The sequence below is a fragment of the Nycticebus coucang genome, chromosome 22, assembly GCF_027406575.1.
Source record: "Nycticebus coucang isolate mNycCou1 chromosome 22, mNycCou1.pri, whole genome shotgun sequence".
Taxonomy (NCBI): domain Eukaryota; kingdom Metazoa; phylum Chordata; class Mammalia; order Primates; family Lorisidae; genus Nycticebus; species Nycticebus coucang.
The window spans coordinates 22,526,432-22,549,562 of NC_069801.1; the positions used below are offsets into that span (position 1 = coordinate 22,526,432).

A 23,131-nucleotide genomic window follows, 5' to 3' on the forward strand; every position below is an offset into this window, starting at 1 on the left:
TACCTCTGGGGGCGGCGCCTGTGGCTCAGTCAGTAAGGCACCGGCCCCATATACCGATGGCAGGTTCAAACCCGGCCCCAGCTGAACTGCAACCAAAAAATAGCTGAGCGTTGTGGCGGGCGCCTGTAGTCCCAGCTACTCGGGAGGCTGAGGCAAGAGAATCGCTTAAGCCCAGGAGTTGGAGGTTGCTGTGAGCTGTGTGATGCCATGGCACTCTACAGAGGGCCATAAAGTGAAACTCTGTCTCGGTGGCACCTGTGGCTCAGTGAGTAGGGCGCCGGCCCCATATGCCGAGGGTGGCAGGTTCAAACCCAGCCCCGGCCAAACTGCAACAAAAAAATAGCCGGGCGTTGTGGCAGGCGCCTGTAGTCCCAGCTACTTGGGAGGCTGAGGCAGGAGAATCGCGTAAGCCCAAGAGTTAGAGGTTGCTGTGAGCCGTGTGACACCACGGCACTCTACCTGAGGGCGGTACAGTGAGACTCTGTCTCTACAAAAAAAAAAAAAAGTGAAACTCTGTCTCTACAAAAAAAAAAAAAAAAATCGTACCTCCACCTTATTAGGGAACTTATTAAGGAATAAATCACTACTACAACAGATTTATATGGTGACTCTTTTATCATTTTTTATCAATGTTCCTGAAGCACTGAAAATAGTATTTTTTTTATAAAATTTGTTTTTCCCAGGAAGACACCTACTTAAGTAAAAATGAATTATTACTGATTTCATAGTTATATTTTATGTCTAATGCATAGTAAATATTATGTGAATGAATGACTCATGTTTGTTTCTAGAATAATATGACATATAACTTTTCCTCTAACGTTTCTTTGAAAACAAAAATGTCTGAAACTGGCTGGGAGCCGTGGGTCACGCCTGTATTCCTAGCACTCTGGGAGGCTGAGGTGGGAGGATCCTTTGAGCTCAGGAGTCTGAGTCCAGCCTGAGTAAGAGTGAGACACCATCTCTACTAAAAATAGAAAGAAACTGAGATAACGCCGGAAAGGCTATTTTAACCACTGTGATAAAAATGTGTCAAATGGTTTATGAAGTGAGTGTATGATGCCCCATAATCATATCATTGTATACAGTTATGATTTAATAAAAAAATTAAAAAAAAAAAATAAAAAAAGAAATGTTACCAAAAATAATAGAAGTCAAGACTTGCTCTTGAAAAGAAAAGGTTATTTGGAAAATAAATTAATATGTGAGTTCAGATAAAAAAAAATAATAATAAAATAAAAATAGAAAGAAAAAAAATTAGCCCGGCATTGTGGCTGAAGTGAGAAAATTGCTTGAGGTCAGGTATTAGAGACCAGCCTACGCAATATAGTGAGACCCTGTCCCCACAATAAATAGAAAAATTAGGCAGATGTGGTGATGTGCACCTCTAGTCCTAGCTATTTGAGAGGCTGAGGCAGGAGGATCACTTGAGCCTAGGAGTTTGAGGTTGCTGTGAACTATGATGCCACCACTATACTCTAGCCTGTGCAAGACCCTGTCTCAAAAATAAACAAACAGAGCGGCACCTGTGGCTCAAAGGTGTAGGGCACCAGCCCCATATATTAGAGGTGGTGGGTTCAAACCCAGCCCCGGCTAAAAAAAAAAGAAAAAAAATAAATCTTGTTGATTGTTTCAGACACTGCCTCTTTAAAAAAAAAATAATAATAATAAAATGAAATACACAAAGAAATAATAAAATCAACAACGATTTTTTTTTCTTTGAGACCGAGCCTCAAGCTGTTGCCCTGGGTAGAGTGCCGTGGCATCAGAGCTCACAGCAACCTCCAACTCCTGGGCTCAAGTGATTCTCCTGCCTCCACCTCCCAAGTAGCTGGGACTACAGGTGTTTGCCACAACGCCCGGCTATTTTTTGGTTGCAGCTGTCATTGTTGTGTGGCAGGCCGGGGCTGGATTCAAACCGGCCAGTTCAGGTGTATGTGGCTGGTGCCTTAGCCGCTGACCCAAAATCAACAACTATTGTTTTTTATAGAGACAGCATCTCACTGTGGTAGAGTGCCGTGGCATCACAGCTCACAGCAACCTCCAGCTCTTGGGCTTAGGCGATTCTCTTGCCTCAGCCTCCCGAGTAGCTGGGACTACAGGCGCCCACCACAATGTCCATCTATTTTTTGTTGCAGTTTGGCAGAGGACGGGTTCAAACCCGCCACCCTTGGTATTTGGGGCCGGTGCCCTACTCACTAAGCCAAAGGGGCTGCCAAAATCAACAACTATTGTTTTGGACCACTGTTTAGGGCTTAATAGATAACAAGAATATCCGTACTTCCACCCTGAGCGAGAGCAAGACCCTGTCTCAACAACAACAAAAAAGAATATCTGACAGCAGCGCCCATAGCTCAGTTGGCAGGGCACCGGCCACAGACACCAAAGGTGGTAAAATCCAGCTTGCGAAGCAACAATAACAATTGCAGGGCGGCGCCTGTGGCTCAAAGGAGTAGGACACCAGCCCAATATATCGGAGGTGGAGGGTTCAAACCCAGCCCTGGCCAAGAAAAAAAAAACACAAAAGAAAAAAATATATATATATGGCTCGGTGCCTGTGGCTCAAGCAGCTAAGGCGCCAGCCACATACACCTGAGCTGGTGGGTTTGAATCCAGCCCAGGCCCGCCAAACAACAATGTACCCAGGGGGACAGCTTGAGGCTCTGTCTAAAAAAAAAAAAAACTATTGCAACCAAAAAATAGCTGGGTGTTGTGGTGGGCGCCAACTACTTGGGAGGCTGAGGCAAGAGAACTGCTTAAGCCCAAGAGTTTGAGGTTGCTGTGAGCTGTGATGCCACAGTACTCTACCCAGGGCAACAGCTTGAGACTCTGTCTCAAAACAAAAGGTGGCACCTGTGGCTCAAGGGGTAGGGCCGGTCCCATATGCCAGAGGTGGCGGGTTCAAACCCAGCCCCAGCCAAAAACAAAAAAAAAAAACACAAAAAAAGAATATCTGTCCTAGTCTATTAATACTAACACTGTGAACCAGAAGTGTGTTATTTACTTCACCTAAATTAACAATGCCTCTGCAATAGCTTTTTGACACGGTGAAGGAAGTCTTTCAGTATGCTTCTCTTTCATTCTCTTGGCTTAACTGAATTTGTAGTTATAGTCTATTCTCTCTTTTTTGATCATATCTTAGTCAATGCAGAGGGGGCTTATTCATTTCTAGGGGATTATGATTATCAATGTTATGTGAATATCTCCCAGAAAAATCCAAGGTCAAATTTAGTGTCTATTAAGTGGACAAGCAGAATATATAATTGGATGTACAGTATTATTATTCTTTTCTTGGGGAAATGCATAAATAGATAAAAACTGCAAGAGAACACCAAGGAAAGGTTTTATTTGAATAGGGGAGACATAATAGTAGCTACTAAGATAGAGCTACTAAGCTCATAATAGAGCTACATAATAGAGCTACTAAGCTCTTACTTTGTGCCAGGTCCTATGCCAGTCACATTACAAATATAATCTATAAATCTCACAGGAAGGAGGATATTATGATCTTTGATTTATAAATGGGGAAATGGGCTCTAAGAGAAATTAAATAGGAAGAATAAGCTGAGATAGCTAGCAAAATCTGATTTCAAACTAATGCCCGGGCTCATTCTCCTTGCCATGGATGGATTTCTCTTCTCTACTGAATAAATACATTAATCCCAGAGCTCAAAAGCCTGGTCCTGGCATGAAGGTTCCTCTGACTACACTTTCACTGGCAGTCCTGAAAAAGTAAGTTGTGAGGGTACGTCAGGGAGAAACAAGACCACATACCTAAATGCAGCTGGACATCTTTCACCTCCAAGGTGCTGGACTTGCGATGCCGAGCAAGCTGGCAGGCTGCTGTCACCACACTCTCGATAAAATCATCAGCAATCTGCAACAGCATCTGGTGAAGGTAAGGTGGAGAAAGTGACCATGACACTGTAAGGGTAGGCTCTTATTGCTGAGACAACTGTTTCTGCCTGAATTACATATTTAATTAGACGACTTCTTCTTTTTTTTTTTTTTTAAACTCACAGAGCTTTTATTTATTTTATTTATTATTATTATTTTTTTTTTCTTTTTGCAGTTTTTGGCCAGGGCTGGGTTTGAACCTGCCACCTCTGGCATATGGGGTTGGCGCCCTACTCCTTTGAGCCACAGGCACCGCCCTAGTTAGACTTCTTTTTTAGACATAGCCTCTGTCTATCGCCCTGGGGGAAGTACTATCACATCACAGGTCACAGCAACTTTGAACTCCGGGCTTCAAGCAACCCTCCTGCCTCAGCCTCTCAAGTAGTTGAGACTACAGGCCCCACCACAGTGCCCAGCTAGTTTTTCTGGGGTTTTTTTTGTTTTTTTTTTTGTAGAGACAGAGTCTCACTTTATGGCCCTCGGTAGAGTGCCGTGGCCTCACACAGCTCACAGCAACCTCCAACTCCTGGGCTTAGGCGATTCTCCTGCCTCAGCCTCCCAAGTAGCTGGGACTACAGGCGCCCGCCACAATGCCCGGCTATTTTTTTGTTGCAGTTTGGCCAGGGCTGGGTTTGAACCCGCCACCCTCAGCATATGGGGCCGGCACCCTGCTCACTGAGCCACAGGCGCCGCCCCCTAGTTTTTCTGTTTTTAGTAGAGAGAGGGTCTTGCTCTTAGTCAGGCTGGTCTCCTAAGCTCAAGCAATCTACCCGCCTAGGCCTCCCAGAGTGCTAGGATGACAGGGGTGAGCCACCATGCCGTCCCCATCCTTTCTATTAGAAGGCCTGGAGTCAGCATTTGGGCTAAGGTGGGGATGAGGAATGAAGAAGACAAAAGGATCATCACCTAGACTGAGTACAGCTCACACCATTCTAAGCATGTACCTTCAGAGATTCTGACAATGTATGATACTTTACTACCCAGCAGGGACCTACTAACCCAATCCCTACTCCCACCCATTATTTTCTTCAGAATGGGTCTCTCTTTTTTTATTTTAGAGACAGGTTCTTTATCCATCACCTGGGCTAGAATGCTGTGGCATTATCATAGCTTACAGCAACCTCAGACTCCTGGGCTCAAGCAATCCTACCTTACCCTCCTGAGTAGCTGGGACTCCTGGCACGTGTCACCATACCCTACTCATTTTTCAACTTTTTGTAGAGATGGGGTCTCACTCTTGTTCCGTGGGTCTTCAACTCCTGGCCTCAAGCAATCCTCCTGCCCTGCCTTCTCAAAGTGCTGGAGTTACAGACATGAGCCACCATGCTCAGCTGTCACAGTCTCTCTCTTTTTTCTTTTTTTTTTGAGACAGACTCTCAAGCTGTCATCCTGGGTAGGGTGCTGTGGTGTCATAGCTCACAGCAACCTCCAACTCTTGGGCTTAAGCGATTCTCTTGCCTCAGCTTCTGGAGTAGCTGGGACTACAGGTGCCTGCCACAAGGCCTGGCTATTTTTTTTTTGTTGTTGTTGTTGCAGTTTGGCCGGGGTCAGGTTTGAACCTGCCACCCTTGGTATATGGGGCCAGCACCCTACTCACTGAGTCACAGGCGCCGCCCCAGTTTTTCTATTTTTAGTAGAGACAGGGTCTTGATTTTTCTCAGGTTGGTCTTGAATTTGTGAGCTCAAGCAATCCACCAGCCTTAGCTTCCCAGAGTGTTGGGATTACAGCATGAGCCACTGCGCCTAGCCTGCTTCACAGTCTCTTAAGTGCACTTTTATCTCCATCATCTTCCTTAATCTTTTTTTTTCTTTTTTGCAGTTTTTGGCTGGGGCTGGGTTTGAACCCGCCACCTCTGGTATATGGGGCCGGTACCCTACTCCTTGAGCCACAGGTGCCGCCCCATCTCCCTTAGTCTTTACAATAATCATGTGAAGATGGGAGGCTGAGGCAAGAGAATAGCTTCAGCCCAAGAGTTGAAGGTTACTGTGAGTTGTGACAACACAGCCCTCTACTGAGGGTGGCACAGTGAGACTTTGTCTCAAAAGAAAAAGTGAGTGGTGGCTCAGTGCCTGTGGCTCAAGTGGCTAAGGCACCAGCCACATACATCTGAGCTGGTAGGTTCAAATCCAGCCCGGGCCCGCCAAACAACAATGATGGCTGCAACCAAAAAATAGCCATGGACCTGTAATCCCAGCTACTTGGGAGGTGGAGGCAGGAGAATCACTTGAGCGCAGAAGTTGGAGGTTGCTGTGAGCTGTGATGCCACAGCACTCTACCCAGGGCAACAGCTTGAGGCTGTGTCGCAAAAAAAAAAAAAAAAAAAGTGGGTAGCACCTGTGACTCACAGAGTAGGGTGCAGGCCCCAAATACCAGGGATGGCAGGTTCAAGCCCGGCCCCGGCCAATAACTGCAAAAAAAAAAGTCCATTATTTTGGTTCGGCTCCCTGTAGCACAGTGGTTACAGCGCCAGCCATATACACTGAGGCTGGTAGGTTCGAACCCAGCCTAGGCCTGCTAAACAACAGTGACAACTGCCACAAAAAATACCTGGGCATTGTGGCAGGCACCTATAGTCCCAGCTAGTGGGGAGGCTGAGTCAAGAGAATCACTTAAGCCCAAAAGTTGGAGGTTGCTGTGAGCTGTGACAGCAAGGCACTCTGCACTCTACTGAGGGCAACATAGTGAGACTGTGTCTCAAAAAAAAATAATAATAATCATGTGAAGAAAATGGGATAAGGATTTCTCATTCTACAGAGGAAGACTAAAACTGAAACAATTTGCTCTAGCCATGTAACTAGAAAGCAGTGGAACCAGGATTCAATCTCAAGGGTTCTGAGTCCAAATCCTATTTTTCCTGCTTCAATGTCAATTACTTCTGAATTATGTGAAAGCAAGAACAGAATTCTGAACATAAAAGTCTACATGAAAGGCAGCACACATAGCTCAGTCAGCTAGGTGCCAGCCACATACATGGAGGGTGGCGGGTTTGAACCCGGCCTGGGCCTGCTAAACAACAATGACAACTGCAACCAAAAATAGCCAGGTGTTGTGGCAGGTGCCTGTAGTCCCGGCTACTTGGGAAGGTGAGGCAAGAGAATCGCTTAAGCCCAAGAGTTTGGGCTGTGTATCATGCCACCGCATTCTATCAAGGGTGACAAAGTGAGGCTCTGTGCCCCCCCCCCCAAAAAAGTAAATTATTAAATACAGTGAGCTATGATTATGTCACTAAACTCCAACCTGGGCAACAAGAAAAAAGGGACTTACAGATACTGACATTTAGGGAATCCCCTAAGAGGAAGGGTGACTTATGGACAAATGATTCTGAAATGAAGCCAGTGGCATGCAGTAGCCAGCAGAGATCAGCTCATGAAGGCCCCTTATGTACCTCTCTTCTCAATTTTGCATTAAGTGACGTCATGTTGGTAGCTTCAAATAGGGCACAGTGGAAAAATCTACACCAACAGAAACCATGAAATGCAGCAAATCAGGACGTTTTTCTCCAAAGAGCTGGCTGTTAAATGGGCCAACCCCATCAGTTCTGCTTCAAATTAGCTTTTTATGTATTTATTTATTTGTTTAGTAGGCCCGGGCAATCCACCACCTCTGGTGCACAGGGCCAACGCTCTAACCACTGAGCATGGGCACCCAGCCAACTTTTTTTTTTTTTTTTGGAGACAAAGTCTCAAGCTGTTGCCCTTGGTAGAGTGCCATGGCATCACAGCTCACAGCAACCTCAAACTCTTGGGCTTAAGCGATTCTCTTGCCTCAGCTGCCCGAGTAGCTGAGATCACAAGATGTCCACTACAACCCCCATCTATTTTTGTCGTGGTTGTCATTGTTGTTTAGCAGGCCCAGGCCAGGTTCAAACCTGCCATCCCAGGTGTATGTGGCTGGTGCCATAACCACTGTGCTATGGGTGTCGATCCCAAATGGGTGAATTTTTTTTTTTTTTTTAAGAGACAGAGCTTCATTCTGTCACCCTGGGTAGACTGCCATGGCATCATAGCTCACAGCAACCTCCAGCTCTTGGGCTTCAGCGATTCTCTTGCCTCAGCTTCCCAAGTAGCTGGGATTACAGGCATCCACCACAACGCCTGGCTATTTTTTTGTTGCAGTTTGGCCAGGGCTCAGTTTGAACCTGCCACCTTTGGTATATGGGGCTGGCACCCTACCCACTGAGCCACAGGCACTGCCCCCAAATGGGTGAATTTTATGGTATATGAATTATATCCTAATACAGCTATTACAACATACACACGGACAATGTTTTCCCTCTAGTTAACCAAATGAAAATAACAATGAGGTTATACTGTTTTGTAATCTGTCTTTTCTTTCTGTCATTAAATATTCCTATACAAAGGCAAAAAGAAAAAAAAACTAAAGCTAATGTACAAAAATATCTCAGACTCAAGGTAGCCAAGCTTCTAGATAAAAGCTATCACCCAGAACTCAGCATAGTGAATATAAAATATAAGGTACTGGGCGGCGCCTGTGGCTCAGTCGGTAAGGCGCCGGCCCCATATACCGAGGGTGGTGGGTTCAAACCCGGCCCTGGCTGAACTGCAAACCAAAAAATAGCTGGGCGTTGTGGCGGGCGCCTATAGTCCCAGCTACTCAGGAGGCTGAGGCAAGAGAATCGCTTCAGCCCAGGAGTTGGAGGTTGCTGTGAGTGGTGTGATGCCATGGCACTCTACCGAGGGTCATAAAGTGAGACTCTGTCTCTACCAAAAAAAAAAAGAAAAAGATAAGATCTTAAAGGAACTATAAACTTAAAGTAGCATAAAATTTCTTTTCCTTTTTTGTTTTTTGTTTTTTTGAGACAGAGTATCATTATGTCGCCCTCAGTAGAGTGCTGTGGCATCACAGCTCACAGCAACCTCAAACTCTTGGGCTTAAGCGATTCTCTTGCCTCAGCCTCCCAAGTAGCTGGGACTACAGGCACCTGCCACAATGCACAGCTATTTTTTTGTTGTTGCAGTCGTCATTGTTGTTTAGCTGACGTGGGCTGGGTTTGAACCTGCCAGCCTCGGTGTATGTGGTTGGCGCCATAACCACTGAGCTAAAGCACTAAGCCCAGCATAAGATTTCTTTCTTTTTTTTTTTTTTGTAGAGACAGAGTCTCACTGTACCGCCCTCGGGTAGAGTGCCGTGGCGTCACACGGCTCACAGCAACCTCTAACTCTTGGGCCTACGCGATTCTCTTGCCTCAGCCTCCCGAGCAGCTGGGACTACAGGCGCCCGCCACAACGCCCGGCCATTTTTTGGTTGCAGTTTGGCCGGGGCTGGGTTTGAACCCGCCACCCTCGGCATATGGGGCCGGCGCCCTACTCACTGAGCCACAGGCGCCGCCCAGCATAAGATTTCTTAATAGGGAATTTTTGAAGACACTGGCCTTTACAATTTTGAAGACAATGCCTTTATAATTAAAAGGAACAATTACCAAAGTGGAATTCTAAATCTAGTCAAACTAAAAATTAAGTGTGAGGTTACAATGTCGACATTTTCAGACATTCACCTTCCATCTATACTTTGTTAGGCAGTAACAAAAAAGGGAGTCAATTAAGATGAGGTGATGTTGGGTGCAGTGGCTCACACTGTAATCCTAGCAGTCTAGAAGGCAGAGGCTGATGCATTGCTTGAGCTCAGGAGTTTGAGACCAGCCTGAGCTAGAGTGAGGCCTGTCTCTACCAAAAATAGAAAAACTAGCTATGTTGTGGTACATGCCGGTAGTTACAGCAACCTGGATTGCTCAAGCCCAAGAGTTTGAGGCTGCTGTAAGCTACAAGGACTTCATCCCAGAGAAAGAGAGTAAGACTCTGTCTCAAAAAAAAAAAGAAAAAAGATGACAAGATGACATGGGATTCTAGAAACAAGAGAGCTGACTAAGGGAATGAAGAAGGAAGACTCAGGAGGAGTTTGTGCAAGTGACATAAAATTAATCAGAACAAAAGAGGATGGATGTTTCTGGGAATGAAACATCCAGAGTAAAAAGACAAAAGAAACCTCAAGTCAATAGATTAGTTTTTCATTTGGAAACAACTTTGATGGAAGTATAATAGAGCTGATGTGGACACAGAAAAAAAAAAATGGCACAAGAAAAAGAAGCAAATAAAAAGGAGTCAATTATTGACCTCAAGAAAATATGTTGGGCTGGCCATGGTGGCTCATGCCTGTTAATTCTAGCATTCTGGGAGGCTGAGGTGAGTGGATCACTTGAGCTCACGAGTTCGAGGCCAGTTTGAGTGAGACTCTGAGCAAGAGTGAGACATTATCTCTAAAAACTAGCCAGTGTTGTGGCGGGAGCCTGTTGTCCCAGCTACTCAGGAGGCTGAGGCAAGAGAATTACTTGAGCCCAAGAATCTGAGGTTGCTATGAGCTATGACACCACAGAACTCTACCCAGGGTGACAGACAGACTGTCTCAAAAAGGAAAAAAAAAATCACACTTGAAAGGCTGGGCACAGTGGCTCATGCCTATAATCCTAATACTCTAGGAGTCTGAGGCAAGGAGATTGATTACTTGAGCTCAGGAGTTCCAGACCAACCTGAGCAAGAGTAAGACTTGGTCTCTATTAAAAATAGAAAAAATTAGCCAGGCACCTGTAGTTCCAGCTACTCGAGAGGCTGAGGGAAGGGAATCTCTTGAGCCCAGGAATTTGAGGTTGTAAGCTGGGCTGATGCCACAGCACTCTAACCTAGACAACAGAGTGAGAATCTGTCTCAAAAAAAAAAAAGGCTAGGCCTGGTGGCTCACACCTATAATCTGAACATTCTGGGAAGCTGAGGCGGGTGGATTGCCTGAGCTCAGGAGTTTGAGACCAACCTGAGCTAGAGCGAGACCCTGTCTTAAAGTAGCTAGGTGTGGCAGGCGCCTATAGTCCCAGCTACTGGGAAGCTAAGCCCAAGAGTTTGAGGTTGCTGTGAGCCATAAAGGCATGGCACTGTACTGAGGGCAACAAAGTGAGACTTTATCTCAAAAAAAAAAAAATAATAATAATAAAATCACAGTGGAAAATGAAGGAAAGTTGTATAGCATGTATATGAGTACTCTAACAAAATTCTCACCTACTATAATAGGAAGCCACTAGACTGTTATAAAAGCATAAATCAAAGAGTATCTATTTAAGTATATCATATAGAAATAATAGAAGAATATTATTAAGAAACAGCTAAAATTGTTTAAGGTGGTTGAGTTGTAAGATGTTGATTAGTGATTTAAAAAAAAAAAAGTAGCTGGGCACAGGAGCTCACTTTTATAATCCTAGCACTTTGGGAGGATGAGGTGGGAGGATCAGTTGAGGCCAGAAGTTTGAGTCCAGCATGGGCAACATAGCAAGACCCCGTCACTGTAAAAAAAAAAAAATTTTTTTTTTTTTAAATAGAGTCTAACTCTGTCACCCAGGATAGAATGCTGTGGCCTCTGCCTAGCTCACAGCCACCAAATTCTGGGGCTCCAGCAATCCTCCCACCTCAGCCTCCTAAGGACTTGGGACTATAGATGCATACCACCACACCCAGCTAATTTTTCTAATTTTAATAAAGATGGGGTCTCCTTCTTGCTCAGTGTGGTCTCCTGACTTCAAGTAATCCTCCCCCATCTTGGCCTCCCAAAGTGCTAGTATTACAGGCAAAACCCACCAACCTGGCCCTACAAAAAATTATTTCTTTATTTTCTTTTTTTTTTTGTAGAGACAGAGTCTCACTTTTTGGCCCTCGGTAGAGTGCCGTGGCATCACACAGCTCACAGCAACCTCCAACTCCTGGGCTTAAGCGATTCTCTTGCCTCAGCCTCCCGAGTAGCTGGGACTACAGGCGCCCACCACAACGCCCAGCTATTTTTTGGTTGCAGTTTGGCGGGCCGGGTTTGAACCCGCCACCCTCGGTATATGGGGCCAGCGCCTTACCGACTGAGCCACAGGCACCGCCCTATTTCTTTATTTTCTTGAGACAGAGTCTCACTCTGTAACCCCTGGAGAGAGTGCCATGGCATCATAGCTCACAAAAATCTCAAATTCTTGGGCTTAAGCCATCTTCTTGCCTTAGTCTCCTGAGTAGCTGGGACCACAGGCACCTGCCACCACACCTGGCTAATTTTTCAATTTTTAGTAGAGACAGGGTGTTGCTCTTGCTCAAGTTGGTCTCAAAATCCTGAGCTCAGGCAATCCACTCACGTCAGCTTCCCAGAGTGCTAGGATTACAGGTGTGAGCCACAATGCCTGGCCGAAAATTGTTTTTATTTTTATTTTATTTGAGACAGTCTCACTATGTCACCCTCAGTAGAGTGCTGTGGCGTCACAGCTCACAGTGACCTCAAATTCTTGGGCTTAAGTGATTCTCTTGCCTCAGCCTCCCAAGCTGCTAGGACTACAGGCACCTGCCATAATACCTGGCTATTTTTTTTTTTTTTTTTTTGTAATTGTCATTGTTGCTTGGCAGGCCCAAGCCGGGTTTGAACCCGCCAGCCCCAGTGTATGTGGCTGGTGCCCTAGCCGTTGAGCTACAGGCACTGAGCCCCAAAATTAATTTTTTTAATTAAACTGGGTGTCATGGCACACACCTATAACCTTAGCTACTTGGGAGGCTAACGCAGGAACACAGTCTCTGGGATCCCCAACCTCACCTTACCTCCTCCACATCTTCATCCAGCTGCTCATTAGGATCCACTTCTCTTACTAAGTCCTGTAATTTCTTCTTGGTCAATACCTAAAGTTAAAGGAGAGAAAATTTGTCAGTTACATATTAAGGAAATAAAACAACTCATTACCCCATCATGAAGAAAACCTATTGTGTTTAGGCTGGGTGCAATTATTCAGGCCCATAATCCTAGCACTCTGGGAGGCCCAGGCTAGAGGATGGATTGAGGTCAGGAGTTGGAAACCAGTCTAAACAACAGCAAGATGCCTGTCTCTGCTAAAAATAGAAAAAACTAGCCAGGCATTGTACCTGTACATACTACATAGCATATACCTGTAGTCCTAGCTACTCTGAAGGTTGAGGATCACTTGAATCCCAGAGTTGAGGTTGCTCTGAGCTAGGCTGAACTCCACAACACTCTAGCCTGGGCAACAGAGTGAGACTTTTTCTCAAAAAAATAAAGGCCAGGCGCAGTGGCTCACACCTATAATCCCAGCCGAGGCAGGTAGACTGCCTGAGCTCATGAGTTCAAGACCATCCTAAGCCAGACTGAGACCCAGTCTCTAAAAATAGCCGGATGTTGTGGTAGGCGCCTGTAATACCAGTTACTTGGGAGGCTGAGGCAAGAGAATTGTTGAGTTTGAGGTTGCTGTGAGCTGTGATGGCACAGCACTCTACTCTGAGTGACAAAGTAACTTTGTCTCAAAAAATAAAAAATTATCAGGCTTAGTTTTTACTGTTCAGAGTTCAGTTCAACCTCCCTGGTTGTACTGCTCTAAGACTACAATCTCAAAACAGAAATATCGTAGTCATGGGGGAATAAATTTGGGGGAGAGAATGTGATTTGAGGAACAAATTATGGAAAAAAAAAAAGAAGCAGTAGCCTAGCCGCCTAGCCTAGGGAAAGGCAGAAAGAGCAGCATGGAAGACTGACTAGCATCCAGTGGTAAGGCAGTTTATTTTAGCCTCATCTCTTTTTTTCACTGTGTGTCACCTTGCCTCCACATTAAGCAATTTGCAATTCTCTGACCACTACCAAGTATACTGTGCCTCTTGCCTTTGGCCACACTCTTCCTCCCTTTTTCCTAAGTGCCCAGTTCGTGGTGCCTCTTTCTTTTTTTTTTTGAGACAGAGCCTCAAGCTGTCACCCTGGGTAGAGTGCTGTAGCATCACAGCTCACAGCAACCTCCAACTCCTGGGCTCAAGCGATTCTCCTGCCTCTGCCTCCCAAGTAGCTGGGACTATAGGGGCCAGCCACAACACCCAGCTATTTTTTGGTTGCAGCCATCATTGTTGTTTGGCAGGCCCAGGCTGGATTCGAACCCCGCCAGCTCAGGTGTATGTGGCTGGCGCCTTAGCCACTTGAGCCACAGGTGCCGAGCCATGGTGCCTCTTTCTGATGCCTTGCCTAGCCCATCCAGGTGAGAGTAATGACTTACTTCCTCCTTTAGCCTTTATTGAACTCTGTGCCCTCTTTTATCATTGTGCATATTTACAAATTTGCCTATCTCTGACTCAATAGGCTAAAAGCTTTCTGAGGACAGGAAACATTGGTTCATTTCTAACTGAATATTGTATAAAAATGTACAGCTTCCAGCACTCTTTCTTTTTTTTTTTTTTTTTGTAGAGACAGAGTTTCACTTATGGCCCTCGGTAGAGTGCCATGGCATCACACAGCTCACAGCAACATCCAACTCCTGGGCTTAAGCGATTCTCTTGCCTTAGCCTCCAGAGTAGCTGGGACTACAGGCGCCCACCACAACACCCAGCTATTTTTTTGTTGCAGTTCGGCCGGGGCCGGGTTTGAACCCACCACCCTCGGTATATGGGTCTGGCACCTTACCAACTGAGCCACAGGTGCCACCCCCAGCACTCTTTTTTTTTTTTGTAGAGACAGAGTCTCACTTTATGGCCCTTGGTAGAGTGCCGTGGCCTCACACAGCTCACAGCAACCTCCAACTCCTGGGCTTAAGCAATTCTCTTGCCTCAGCCTCCCAAGTAGCTGGGACTACAGGTGCCCGCCACAACGCCCGGCTATTTTTTTGGTTGCAGTTCAGCCGGGGCTGGGTTTGAACCCACCACCCTCGGTATATGGGGCCGGCACCTTACCGACTGAGCCACAGGCGCCGCCCCACCCCCAGCACTCTTTCATAAAAGAGTATGTCATGTTGTATATACAGGATGGACATAAAGTTTGTGTGCAATTTAGATGGTTTAACATAGTAAATTGCATATGTTCACCCTGTATATACCATTAAAAAGTGATCAAAAGAATGCCTACAGTCCCAGGAGACTGAGGCAGGAGGATCACTTGAGCCCAGGAGTTCAAGGCTGTGGTAATGTACTATAATTGCACCTGTGAAGAGCTTGGGCAACACAGTGAGACCCTGTCTCTCTCTCTTTTTTGCAGTTTTTGGCTGGGGCTGGGTTTGAACCCGCCACCTCTGGTAATGGGGCCGATGTCCTACTCCTTTGAGTCACAGGCACCGCCCAAGACCCTGTCTCTTTTAGATAAAAATAATAAATAAATGAAAAGACATAAATTCTAACCTTGGCTATTTTTTTTTTTTTTTTTTTTGAGACAGAATCTTACTATGTCGCTCTTGGTAGAGTACTATGGTGTCACAGCTCACAGTAAACTCAAACTCTGGGGCTTAAGCGATTCTCTTGCCTCAGCCTCCCGAGTAGCTGGAACTATAGGCACCTGGCATGACACCCAGCTCTTTCTAGAGACAGATTCTCGCTCTTGCTCAGGTTGGTCTCCAACCTGAGAGCTCAGGCAATCCACCTGCCTTGGCCTCCCAGAGAGTTAGGATTACAAGCATGAGCCACTGTGCCCAGCCTTAACCGTGGCTATTTTTTTTTTATTATTAAATCATAGCTGTGTACGTTAATGCAATCATGGGGCACCATACACTGGTTTTGTGTACCATTTGACATATTTTCATCACACTGGTTAACATAGCCTTTTTGGCATTTTCTTAGTTATTGCGTTAAGACATTTATATTCTGGGCGGCTCCTGTGGCTCAGTCAGTAAGGCGCCGGCCCCATATACCGAGGGTGGCGGGTTCAAACCCGGCCCTGGCTGAACTGCAACCAAAAAAAATAGCTGGGTGTTGTGGCAGGCGCCTGTAGTCCCAGCTACTCGGGAGGCTGAGGCAAGAGAATCGCTTAAGCCCAGGAGTTGGAGGTTGCTGTGAGCTGTGTGATGCCATGGCACTCTACCGAGGGCCATAGGGTGAGACTCTGTCTCTACAAAAAAAAAAAAAGACATTTATATTCTACATTTAGTAAGTTTCACACGTACCTTTGTAAGATGCACCGTAGGTGTAATCCCACCAATCACCCTCCCCTCCGCCCATCTTCCCCTCTCCCCCTTCCCCATATTCTTAGGTTATAACTGGGTTATAGCTTTCATATGAAAGCCATAAATTAGTTTCATAGTAGGGCTGAGTACATTGGATACTTTTTCTTCCATTCTTGGGATACTTTACTAAGAAGAATATGTTCCAGCTTCATACATGTAAACATGAACCGTGGCTATTTTCGGATGGTACCAAAGGAATTATGGATTATTTATCCTCTGTGTATTGCTATGATAAGTATGTACGGCACTGGAAATAAATAAAATAGGAAAAAATTTTTTTTTTTTTTTTAATATATTTTTTTGTAGAGACAGAGTTTCACTTTATTGCCCTCGGTAGAGTGCCGTGGCGTCACACAGCTCACAGCAACCTCCAACTCCTGGGCTTAGGCGATTCTCCTGCCTCAGCCTCCCGAGTAGCTGGGACCACAGGCGCCCGCCACAACGCCCGGCTATTTTTTGGTTGCAGTTTGGCTGGGGCCGGGTATGAACCCGCCACCCTCGGCATATGGGGCCGGCGCCCTGCTCACTGAGCCACAGGCACCGCCCAGGAAAAATTTTTAAATTAATACCTTTTTATTTTATTTTATTTTTTGAGGCAGAGTCTCAACTTGTGGCCCTGGGCAGGGTGTCACAGCTCACAGCAACCTCCAGCTCTTGGGCTTAGGTGATTCTCTTGCCTTAGCCTCCCAAGTAGCTGGGACTACAGGCACCCACCACAACGCTCAGCTATTTTTTGTTGCAGTTTGGCCGGGGCCGGGTTTGAACCCACCACCCTTGGTATACGGGGCTGGTGCCCTACTCACTGAGCCACAGGCACCGTCCATGCCTGGCTATTTTTTTGTTGCAGTTGTCATTGTTGTTTAGCAGGCTGGGGCTGGGTTTAAACCCGCCAGCCTGGGTGTATGTGGCCGGCGCCCTACTGACCGAGCTACAGGCACCACCTTAAATTAATACTTGTTAATGCTGTCCGAGATCTATTTTCCTCCTTCTACCATCATCACCTAATTCAAGCCCTCGCTGCATCTTGATTTACTGCATTCCTTAGAATTAGCTTTCTCTTAGTTTAACTGCCTTTCCTAGTCTTCTTGTCCCCTTACTTCCAAGTTAATCTTCTCATAGTACTTTTACTGTGTTACTCTTACCCCTCTATTAAATATCTGCAAAGATTGTCTAGTGCCTAACAATTCCAATGGAGATTTACTAGCATAGGCCTACTATGTTTTGCTGTAATCCTGGCTATCCAATTTTAAATACTGCTCTCATTCAGCAGACTCCATGTTCAACACAGGTTGGTCTCCTGGCTATCTCTCCACCCATTCCCTTGATATACTGCCAGCTCATCCAGTCTACCCAGCCTACAAGACCCATAGTCAAGCGATTATACTTATTTCCTATGGCTTGGGAGGGCAGAATCATGATCAAAGGTAAAAAGAGGTTTAGAATCACTGAAGACAATAATAATGGCAACAACTGGATGACCCAGAAGAGGGAATCACCAGATGCAAGAGTACTTTTATTATAGGAATAATAAACCCATTTATTATTTTATTTACTAACTATGTAGCTAACATATATATACAACACCTGTCATACGAAAGTATTGTATAAGTGTATGTGTGTGTATGAATGTATATACTTATGTATATACACACAACCACATACAACATAGACTAAACCATTGGTTCTCAACCTTCCTAAAGCCATGATGTATTTTCATTGTTACAAAGGGGTCATGACCCACAGGTTGAGAACTGCTGGCACTGAACAATGATAAATCCTATATATGATAATTCAATAAATAATGTTAAAGGAGCAAATATTCAAGGCAACTTGAATCTCTGTCTCCGAGGCTGCAATCTTCAAATTTGACCCAAATAAACCTTTTATTTATATTTAAAAAAAAACAAAAATAACAACAACAAAAAGAATGTTAGAATTCCAAAGGAAGGAAAAGACTTTTTTTTTTTTCAGCTGAGAGGAAGAGGTAGCATCTGAGATGGACATCTCTCAAAACATTAGTAGTGGCTGAAATAATACATAAGAGGTGCCTGGGGTGGCGCCTGTGGCTCAGTGGGTAGGGCGCCAGCCCCATATACAAAGGTGGCGGGTTTGAGCCTGGCCCCAGACAAACTGCAACAAAAAAATAGCCGGGTGTTGTGGTGGGCGCCTGTAGTCCCAGCTACTCGAGAGGCTCAGGCAAATGAATCACCTCAGCCCAGCAATTGGAGGTTGCTGTGAGCTGTGACACTACGGCACTCTACCAAGCGTGATAAAGTGAGACTCCGTCTCTAAAAAAAAAAATAGAGGTACCTAAAGACAGCAGAGAATAAAATAATGATACCTGATTGTTTTCGGGGCTAAGACGACCTCCTGTCCCTGGAGTGCCTGGTATCTTTACCACTGTAGTGCTATTGGCCATGGAGCCTTGTGGAGGGGTGCTGGCTGGTTCCGGTTTTATGGATGAGAAGTTGGAGAGGTTGATTAGGGCAGAGGGGCCAAACTGGTTCATAATCTGCCGTGCTTTGGACTTCAGCTCATAGAGCTTATCAAGATCCTGCTTCTTTTTGGAGCTGTGAGGACCAAGGCCGATCAACTGGAGAAGGAAAAGACAAGAATTAGCTCTACGAGCACATGTAATAAAGGATGAGTTTTGAAAGAAAAATATGAGGTCTGTCAGACTTTGAGGGGTCTTCAAAATATCTGAATGGTGATTATTTAATACCTACACATTAAAAATGGAAGAAATGAAGAATGTTTATTGCTCTCACCTGATATTTAGAAACCATCTCTTCTCCAAAAGCTAAATGAAATAGTCCACAAATTGAAATAAGGAAGAAAGCAAATAAAATGAGGAATATTATGTATAAAAATAAACTGGATTCAGTAAGACATTTTTGAAGACTTTGTAAAAACAGAATACTTAGTTAAGTACTACATGCATTATGTTTAAAGTATCAAATAATGTTAACTTCAAATAAGTCATACACTTGAAATCATAATCACACACTTGAAAACTCAGTTACAAAGATTAGGGAAACAGACCTGTTCATTCTGGCATTTCAAAACATGCTTAAGTGTATGTCAGGGCTATGTTCAATAAACACAATTTCTAGCAATTGTTAAAAGTAAGCTCCTCTTTATCATCACGAGCAATTTTTCTCTGAGCATTAGCAAGTACATGCAGAGACTCCAGCCTGGAGCAGCTGAGATCCCTAAATCTTAGCGCCATGAGGTTGTCTCTGTGGCTATCAGCTTTGGTGTCATCAGGATCAGAAGCACATTCCCCAACTTCTGCCCACACTGGCCTCAAGGAGCTTACTTACAGCTATTTGAGTGTCTAGATCTTTAATTACATCAGCAACGGCTGTGAGCCCGGTGAAGTGAGAGGCAGCCATTTTCAAAAGCTACCTGTAAATGAACAACTGGCATCAAGCACCATCCTTTCCCCAGAACCATTTCAGTTGCATGACCTGGCACATCCTCACCAACCAGGATCTAGGCAAACTTGATGCAAAGAAATGTATTTCTTTATCCTTAGTGGGTGTCAAGAAAAACATCTTCATCTCTTTCATAAATTGCTTTAAAAAGTAATTGATTATAGCACATATAGACTCTCTTCCTATAAAATCAATGTTCTATCACTAGGGATAAATTAGCCATATAAAATACTTTGTTAAGCAAAATTATGGGAACTGAACTTCTAGGAGTCACATGAATGGGTTTTAGAACTTGGTAAAGCTTAGCAATTTGAATGTGTATCTATATCTATTCTATTCTTGCTCCTGTTACCAAGTTCCTCCCCAACACACAAACTTTCCTTTTTTGTTTTGAGACAAAGTCTCACTTTTGCTGCTCCAAGCAAGAATGCCATGGCGTCACAGCTCACAGCAACCCCAAACTCCTGGGCTCAAGCCATCCTCTTGCCTTAGCCTCCTGAGTAGCTGGGACTAGTTGGCTAGTTTTTTTACTTTTAATAAAGATAGGGTCTTGCTCTTGCTCAGGCTGGTCTCGAACACCTGAGCTCAAGCAATCCATCCACCTTGGCCTCCTAGAGTGCTAGGATTACAGGCACAGCACACTAACTTTCCAATATGAGAAATCATGTTCTCCTGGTTTACTCTTTTTTTCTGAGACAAAGTATCACTCTGTTGCTCAGGCTACCATCCAGCAGAGTGACCATGGTTCACCACAGCCTCTAATTCCTGGGCTCAAGGGATTCTCATCACAGCTTCCCAAGCAGCTGGAACTACAGGTGCATGCCTCTATACCTGGTTTATTTTTCTTATTTTTTGTAGAGACAGGCTCTCACTATGTGCAGCCCACCTTGGCCTCCCAAGGGTTATAGGTGTGATCCACCATGCCTGGCCCTGGTTTACCCATAATAAAAGCAACTAACTATGCGCTTGGTTAAATGAACAAGAGAAACAAGGCTGACTTGTTTGCCAAAAGACAGCAGAGTATCAGGATTACTTGTTTGTTTTATTATTATCACTATTTTCTTTCTTTCTTTCTTTCTTTTTTGAGACAGAGTCTTGCTCTGTTGCATGGGGTAGAGTGCCATGGCCTCAGCCTAGTTCACAGCAACCTCAGACTCCTAGGCTCAAGTGATCCTCTTGCCTCAGCCTCTCAAGTAGCTGGGACTATAGGCCCCTACTACAACATCCAGCTATTTTTAGTAGAGAAGGAGTCTCATTCTTGCTCAGCCTGCTCTCAAACTCCTTAGCTCAAGCAATTCGCCCATCTCAACCTCCCAGAGTGCTAGGATTTAAGGAATGAGCTACCACGCCTGGCCAAATAGGTAAAATTTTAAAACAAGAACGGGTGCTAGAAAGAATGCAGAGTAATGGAATCCTTTGTACATTACTGGTGTAACTGCAAAATGGTTCAGTCTTGGGTTATGCCTGTGGCTCAAGGAGTAGGGCAACGGCCCCATATACCGGGGATGGCGGGTTCAAGCCGAGCCCCAGCCAAAAACTACAGGGGCTGGGTGGGGAGGGCAGTGCCTGTGGCTCAGTGAGTAGGGCCCCGGACCCATATACTGAGGGCAGCAGGTTCAAACCCAGCCCCGGCCAAACTGAAACAAAAAAATAGCCGGGCATTGTGATGGGCGCCTGTGGTCCCAGCTACTTGAGAGGCTGAGGCAAGATCACCTAAGCCTAGGAGTTGGAGGTTGCTGTGAGCTATGACGCTACGGCACTCTACTAGAGGGCGACAAAGTGAGACTCTGTCTCTAAAAAAAAGTAATAATGGTTCAGTCTTTTTGAAAAACAGTTTGGCAGTTTCTTATAGAGTTGAACATATATTTATCATATGACCCCAACTCCTACTCCTGGTTATTTACCCTAGAAAACCAAAAACTTATATTCACACAAAAATATGTTGACTATTTATAGCAACATTGTTCACAACTGCCAAAAATTGAAAACAATCCAGATGTCCTTCAAGTGGCAAATGGATGAACAAACTATGATACATCCATACCACAGACTACTCCCCAGAAATAAAAAGGAAGGCCTTCTGATACAAAGCAACAACATGGATGAATCTCAAATGCATTACCCTAAGTGAAAAAAGCAAGACTCAAAAGGATATATGATTTCATTAATAGGACATTCTGGAAAAGGCAAAGTTATAGGAATGAAGAACAGACCAGTGGTTCCCAAGGGGTCTGAGGTAGGAGAGAGTTTGACTATAAAGGAGCAGCATGATTAAATTTGGGCAGTGAGGTCAGGTGTGGTTGCTATGCCTGAAATCCCAGTACTTTAGGGTGCCAAAGCAGAAGGCTCACTTGAGGCCAAGAGTTCGAGACCAGCCTAGGCAACACAGCAAGACCCTGTATCTATAAAAATAAATCAGCCGGCTCAGTGCCTGTGGCTCAAGCGCCTTAGGTGCCAGCCACATACAGCTGAGCTGGCAGGTTCGAATCCAGCCCGGTCCCACCAAACAACGACAGCTGCAACAAAAAAATAGTCAGGTGATGTGGCGGGCGCCTGCAGTCCTAGCTACTTGGGAGGCAGAGGCAAGAGAATCACTTAAGCCCAAGAGTTGGAGGTTGCTGTGAGCTGTGCTGCCACAGTACTCTTCCCAGGGCAAAAGCTTGAGGCTCTGTCTCAAAAAAAAAATCAGCCAGGCATGGTGGCATGTACCTGTAGTCCTAGGTAGTTAGCTGGGAGGCTGAGGCAGGAAGACCTTTGAAGCCCATGAGTCTGAGGCTGCACTGAGCACAGTAACACTGCACTCCAGTCTAATGACAGGCTGTCTGTAAAAAAAAAAAAAAAAGAAAAGAAAGAAAACTGGAGGGGGATGAAACTGTTCTGTATTCTGGTTTTTTGTTTTTTGAAATAGTCTCACTTCATCCCCTGGGTAGAGTGTTGTGACACCATAGCTCACAGCAACTTCAAACTCTTGGGCTCAAGTGATCCTCTTGCCTCAGCTCCCAAGTAGCTGTGACTACAGGCATGCATACAATGTCTGGCTAGTTTTTTTTTTTTTTTTTGAGACAGAGTCTCAAGCTGTTGTGCTGGGTAGAGTTCCCTGGCGTCACAGCTCACAGCCACCTCCAACTCTTGGGCTTAAGCGATTCTCTTGCCTCAGCCTCCCAAGTAGCTGGGACTACAGGTGCCCGCCACAATGCCCCACTATTTTTTTATTGTAGTTGTCATTGCTGTTTGGCAGGCCCATGCTGGGTTTGAACCCACCAACTCTGGTGTATGTGGCTGATGCCCTAGCCGCTGAGCTACAGGCGTCCAGCTCCTGGCTAGTTTTTTCTATTTTCAGTGAAGATGGGGGTCTCACTCTTGCTCAGGGTGGTCTCAAACTTGTGAGCTCAAGCAGTCTACCCACCTTGGCCTCCCAGAGTGCTAGGATTAAAGGTGTGAGCTAGTGTTATATATCTTGAGTCTTGTGTGCTTAAATGACAGTATATGTTTGTCATATTCTATGAGTTGTGACTATAAACCTAAAAGAATTTTATTATATGTAAATTTTAAAATAATTTTTAAAAAGCAAAACAAAACATCATAACCTGCTCAAAATGGCCAATGACTTGATATCCAAATTATCTGTTTACTGACAACTTTTAAATGAGTTGTGGATACTTATATTAGGAACAACAGAATGAAATGACTGTAAATAACTTGACTTCCATTATGCAATAAAACATGATTGTCTTTGGGCTATTCAAATTTCTAACTTTCACTTCCTCAGAATGTCATTAGGGATTTACTACTGTG

The 23,131-nt window shown here is 44.9% G+C and overlaps 1 protein-coding gene across 5 annotated transcripts in view; it reads right to left on the reverse strand.

Annotated features, from left to right (window-relative positions):
* TAF12 (TATA-box binding protein associated factor 12) overlaps window positions 1–23,131 on the reverse strand; it is a 34,595-nt gene that overhangs the window by 5,778 nt on the left and 5,686 nt on the right. For 2 of the 5 annotated variants that reach the window (XM_053576228.1, XM_053576229.1), the window contains exons 2-5: window positions 19,223–19,307; window positions 18,241–18,492; window positions 12,523–12,600; window positions 3,775–3,889 (exon numbers count right to left, since the gene is read on the reverse strand). In XM_053576228.1, the coding sequence (XP_053432203.1) occupies window positions 3,775–3,889; window positions 12,523–12,600; window positions 18,241–18,492; window positions 19,223–19,294 (517 nt within the window). In that variant the 5' untranslated portion in view covers window positions 19,295–19,307. Of the gene's footprint in view, window positions 1–3,774; window positions 3,890–12,522; window positions 12,601–18,240; window positions 18,493–18,667; window positions 18,700–19,222; window positions 19,308–23,131 lie in introns of all 5 variants that reach the window. The other 3 variants (XM_053576232.1, XM_053576233.1, XM_053576230.1) reach the window with 2 other exon arrangements.